Below are 6,000 nucleotides of genomic sequence, written 5' to 3' on the forward strand. Positions count from 1 at the left end.
ATGCCACATAAAATAATTCCACTTTAATAGTGTTTACATATCTTACATTACTCATATCACATGTATATACTGTATTTTATACCATCTACTGCAACTTGCCTATGCCGCTCGGCCATCGCTCATCCATTTACTTATGTACATATTCTCATTCAACCCTTTAGATTTGTGTGTATTAGGTAGTTGTTGGGGAATTGTTAGATTACTTGTTAGATATTACTGCACTGTTGGAACTAGAAGAACAAGCATTTCTCTGCACTTGCATTAACATCTGCTAACCATGTGTATGTGACCAATAAGATTTGAGTTGCTTTGCTTTCTAATTTGTTGCCTTTTTGCCTAACCATGGAGAATTTCACAAATGAATACATCTCAAAATGTAAGTTCATTGTGAGTGATTAGTCCACATTGCCAGCTGTTCTAGTTTACGTTGATGGTGGAAAGCCATAGTATCCTCAACATTCCATCAAGACTGTTCGATTATGGGGTAATGCATTAAGGGAAGGACTGAAACAGTAAATTGAGTACAGAGGGACTACACTCCAGGAAACTAACATCTTCTCTATTCTTGCCTTTATAGTGCCATCAACCAAAACAAAGTATGTCAGCTACACCAATCATGCCATCTGAAGAGAGAAGCACTGAATAGAGAATTACTGAGGAATTCCACATGCAGACGTGGATGTGTCAGATTCACACATGACAGGGCGTTACAACAAGCATGAGACATTGATATTGCTCAGAGTCCAAATAACAACTGAGAGCGTGGCAGTCAATATAAATATGTCTGCGCTTTCATGTTCACAGACAGAGCTAATGGGCCTGCTGGACGCAGACAAAACACTAAACAAACCATTCAAGAGACTTGACAAAATGAGGGTGGTGAACAGAAGAGGAAAACAAAAGAGAATTTAAATAGAAATTGTTGCGATCAACCATGTTAGTTAGTTTGTTATTCTAATTTTATGTATTTTGTGGTTGTGAAGATTTCTCATTCGTGTCTTATGTCGTCTGAACTACATTACGAGATGAGTTTCTCTGTATCAGCTAACTGAATTGTAGTCTTGAGTTGTGAAATCTGTAAATGCCATGGTTTAAGCATGCACATTTTTATACAAATACTTTATTTATAATAAAGGAATGTTTTGGAAATGTTTAGGATTGTTGGATGAGGTTAAATATGAGAGTGGGATATGATGTATGTTGTTTACCTCAATTTAGATGGAAATGATAGCCAATGCATCATCCATAAGGCATAACAGTTATGTGATTGCCTTGAATTGAATTGAGCACACACCCAATATATACCAGGATGGTAAGTAGGCAAATTATATTAAGAATGTATGAAGCCTTAAAGCAAACTATGAAAAATATCTAGAGCACCCAAAAACTCCATGGTCTCAAAGGAAAACAAACAATATTGTGGTAGGATTTCCCCTGAAGCAAACTATATACAGTCGTGGCAAAATAATTTGAGTATTACTGTGAACATAATGCAGATGTTTAGTTTTAACATTTTACTTAAACCTGAGAAAAAAATGGTGATGGACTGACTTTTGGACTGCGAGAGAATTTAATATTAATTTCTCTACCGTAAACTACCTCAGTTTATAGTAGAGAAATTAACATTCAATTCTCTGGCTACAGCATTCAATTCCAAACTTAAGACACCTGTGACATTGTGTTGTGTGACAAAACTGCACATTTTAGAGTGGCCTTTTATTGTCCCCAGCACAAGGTGCACCTGTGTAATGATCATGCTGTTTAATCAGCTTCTTGATATGCCACACCTGTCAGGTTGATGGATTATCTTGGCGAAGGAGAAATTATCACTAACAGGAATGTAAACAAACAACAAATAAGACAAAAAAAATGAAAACTTGAGTGTGGATAACTATTCACCCCCCCCAAAGTTAAAGCTTCAGCTCCTTCAAGTTGGATGGGTTCCGATGGTGTACAGCAATCGTTAAGTCATACCACATATTCTCAATTGGATTGAGGTCTGGGCTTTGACTAGGCCATTCCAAGACATTTAAATATTTCCCCTTAAACCACTCGAGTGTTGCTTTAGCAGTATGCTTAGGGTCATTGTCCTGCTGGAAGGTGAGCCTTCGTCCCAGTCTCAAATCTCTGGAAGACTGAAACAGGTTTCCCTCAAGTATTTCCCTGTATTTAGTGCCATCCTTCAATTCTGACCAGTTTCCCAGTCCCTGCCAATGAAAAACATCCCCACAGCATGATGCTGCCACCACCATGCTTCACTGTGGGGATGGCGTTCTCGGGTGATGAGAGGAGTTGGGTTTGCGCCAGACATAGCGTTTTCCTTGCTGGACAAAAAGCTACATTTTTGTCTCATCTGACCAGAGTACCTTCTACCATGTCTTTGGGGAGTCTCCCACATGCCTTTTGGCGAACACCAAATGTTTTTGCTTATTTTTTATTTAAGCAATGGCTTTTCTCTGGCCACTCTTCTGTAAAGCCCAGCTCTGTGGAGTTGATAGCTTAAAGTTGTCCTATGGACAGATACTCCAATCACCGCTGTGGAGCTTTGCAGCTCCTTCAGGGTTATATTTGGCCTCCTTGCCTGGTCCATGAGTTTTGGTGGGTGGCACCATATTCTTTCAGGTTTGTTGTGGTGACATTTTTTATAATGGATTTAATGGTGCTCCGTGGGTTGTTCAAATTTTCGTTTATTTTTTTATAACCCAACCCTGATCTGTACTTCTCCACTACTTTGTACCTGACCTATTTGGAGAGCTCCTTGGTCTTCATGGTGCCGGTTGCTTGGTGATGCCCCTTGCTTAGTGGTGTTGCAGACTCTGGGGGCTTTCAGAACAGCTGTATATATACTGAGATCATGTGACAGATCAGGTGACACTTAGACTGCACACAGGTGGACTTTTTTTAGCTAATTATGTGACTTCTGAATTGGTTGCACCAGATCTTATTTAGGGGCTTCATAGCAAAGGGGGTGAATACATATGCACACACCACTTTACGTTTTTCTTTTTAGAATTTTTTGAAACAAGTCATTTCACTTCACCAATTTGGACTATTTTGTGTATGTCCATTGCATGAAATCCAAATAAAAATCAATTTAAATTACAGGTTGTAATGCAGGAAAAATAGGAAAAACGCCAAGGGGGATGAGTACTTTTCCAAGGCGCTGTATGTGCCAGAATTTTGAAAAACAGTTAAGGGAATCAATACAGTAATTGGTACAGGCGTAGCAGGATCAATAAAAGCTACAAGTGAAAACTCCTGAACCATGTAATGAATATTTCTGCATTTTCTACTGAACAAAGGAAGCTAGGTATAAAGTTTGAGTGATGAATCCCGTAGGCATTCGATGCATACTTTTCCCTGGTTGATGATCTAATTTCACTAGATGAAGCTGAGAGAACATGAGCGCTTGTCCTCAGAAACAGATGCAAACATACAGTGCTTTTGGAAAGTATTCATACCCCTTGACTTTTTCCTAATTTTGTGATGTTACAGTCTTATTCTAAAATTGATTAAATAAAAACATTTCCCCAGCAATCTACACACAATACGCCATAATGTCAAAGCGAAAACAGGCTTTTAGAAATGTTTGCTAATTAATTAAACATAAAAAAACAGAAATACCTAATTTACATACATTTTCAGACCCTTTGCTATGAGACTCGAAATTGAGCTCAGGTGGATCCTGTTTCCATTGATCATCCTTGAAATGTTTCTACAACTTGAATTGATTGGACATGATTTGGAAAGGCACACATCTGTCTATAAAAGGTCCCACAGTTGACAGTGCATTTCAGAGCAATAACCAAGTCATGAGGTCGAAGGAATTGTCTGTTGAGCTCCGAGACAGGATCGTGTCAAGGCACAGATATGGGGAAAAGTACAAAAGCATTTCTGCAGCATTGAAGGTCCCCAAGAACACAGTGACCTCCATCATTCGTAAATGGAAGAAGTTTGGAACCACCAACACTCTTCCTAGAACTGGCCACCCGGCCAATCTGAGCAATCGGGGGAGAAGGGACTTGGTCAGGGAGGTGATGAAGAACCCGATGGTCACTCTGACAAAGATCTAGAAGAGATGGGAGAACCTTCCAGAAGGACACACATTTCTGCAGCACTCCAAGTAGGCCTTTATGGTATAGTTGCCAGACAGAAGTCACTTGACAGGCACACGACAGCCAGCTTGGAGTTTGCTAAACAAGATTCTCTGGTCTGATGAAACCAAGATTGAACTATTTTGCCTGAATGCCAAGTGTTACATCTGGAGAAAACCTGGCACATCCCTACGGTGAAGCATGGTTGTGGCAGCATCATACTGTGGGGATGTTTTTCAGCGGCATGGACTGGGATACTAGTCAGGATCGAGGCAAAGATGAACGGAGCAAAGTACAGAGAGATCCTTGATGAAAACCTGCTCCAAAGTGCTCAGGACCTCAGACTGGGGTGAAGGTTCACCTTGCAACAGGACAACAACCCAAAGAATACAGCTAAAACAATGCAGGAGTGGCAAGGGGACAAGTCTCTAAATGTCGTTGAGTGGCCCAGCCAGAGCCCAGACTTTAATCCAATTGAACATCTCTGGAGAAACTTGAAAATAGCTTTGCAGCAATACTCCCCATCCAACCTGACAGAGCTTGAGAGGATATGCAGTGGATAATGGGGGAAACTCCCTAAATTCAGGTGTGCCATCTTGTATATTTTGGTCCCTCGGGAGTGCGCGCTCAGTCCCCTCCAGTACTCCCTGTTCACTCATGACTTCATGGCCAGGCACAACTGCAACACCATCATTACGTTTGCCGATGACACAACAGTGGTAGGCCTGATCACCGACAACGATGAGAGAGCCTATAGGGAGGAGGTCAGAGACCTGGCCTTGTGGTGCAAGGACAACAACCTCTACCTCAACGTGATCAAGACAAAGAAGATGATTGTGGACTACAGGAAAAAGAGGACTGAGCACGCCCCCATTCTCATCGACGGGGCTGTAGTGGAGCAGGTTGAGAGCTTCAAGTTCCTTGGTGTCCACAACAATAACAAACTATCACGGTCCAAACACACCAAGACAGTTGTGAAGAGGGCACAACAAAGCCTATTTCACCTCAGGAGACTGAATAGATTTGGCATGGGTCTTCAGATCCTCAAAAAGTTATACAATTTCACCAATGAGATTATCTTGTCTGGTTGCATCACTGCCTGGAATGGCAACTACTCGGCCTTCGACAGCAAGGCACTACAGAGGGTAGTGTGGACGGCACAGTACATCACTGGGGCCAAGCTTCCTGCCATCCAGGAACTCTATACCAGGCAGTGTCAGAGGAAGGCCCTAAAAGAATTTCAAGACTCCAGCCACCCTAGTCATAGACTGTTCTCTCTGCTACCGCATTGCAAGTGGTACCGGTGCGCCAAGTCTAGGTCCAAAATACTTCTTAACAGCTTCTACCCCAAAGCCATAATACTCCTGAACAGCTACTCTCTGTTTATTATCTATTAATAGTCACTTTAACTCTACCTACATGTACATATTACCTCGACTAACCGGTGTACCCGCACATTGACTTTGTACCGGTACCCCCTGTATATAGCCTCGCTATTGTTATTTTACTATTTGTTACTTTTATTTTTTACTCAACACTTATTTTTCTTAAAACTGCATTGTTGGTTAAGGGCTTCTAAGTAAGCATTTCACTGTATTCGGCGCATGTGACAAATAAAATGTAGCGTCATACCCAAAAAGACTCAAGGCTGTAATCGCTGCCAAAGGAGCTTCAACAAAGTACTGAGTAAAGGGTATAAATACTTATTTAAATCTGATGTTTATGCTTTGTCATTATGGGGTATTTTTTTCAGATTGAGGAGAGACATTTAAAAAAAAATACATTTTATGCTGCAACGTGACAGAATGTAGAAAAATTAAAGGGGTCTGAAAACTTTCCAAATGCACTGTAAATCCTCAGTATCTTTAACGTATCTTTATCATATACCCACATATTGTGGGTATTA

General features: G+C 40.9%; 1 protein-coding gene across 1 annotated transcript in view; it reads left to right on the forward strand.

Annotated features, from left to right (window-relative positions):
- Positions 1 to 1,153, forward strand: part of LOC106561032 (metabotropic glutamate receptor 8) — a 263,039-nt gene extending 261,886 nt beyond the window's left edge. The window contains exon 11 of the mRNA XM_014124591.1: positions 578 to 1,153. Coding sequence (XP_013980066.1) covers positions 578 to 627 — 50 coding nt within the window. The 3' untranslated portion in view covers positions 628 to 1,153. The remainder of the gene's footprint in view (positions 1 to 577) is intronic.
- Positions 1,154 to 6,000: the final 4,847 nt, after the last annotated feature.

This window comes from Salmo salar, chromosome ssa10 (genome assembly GCF_905237065.1).
Source record: "Salmo salar chromosome ssa10, Ssal_v3.1, whole genome shotgun sequence".
NCBI lineage: Eukaryota > Metazoa > Chordata > Actinopteri > Salmoniformes > Salmonidae > Salmo > Salmo salar.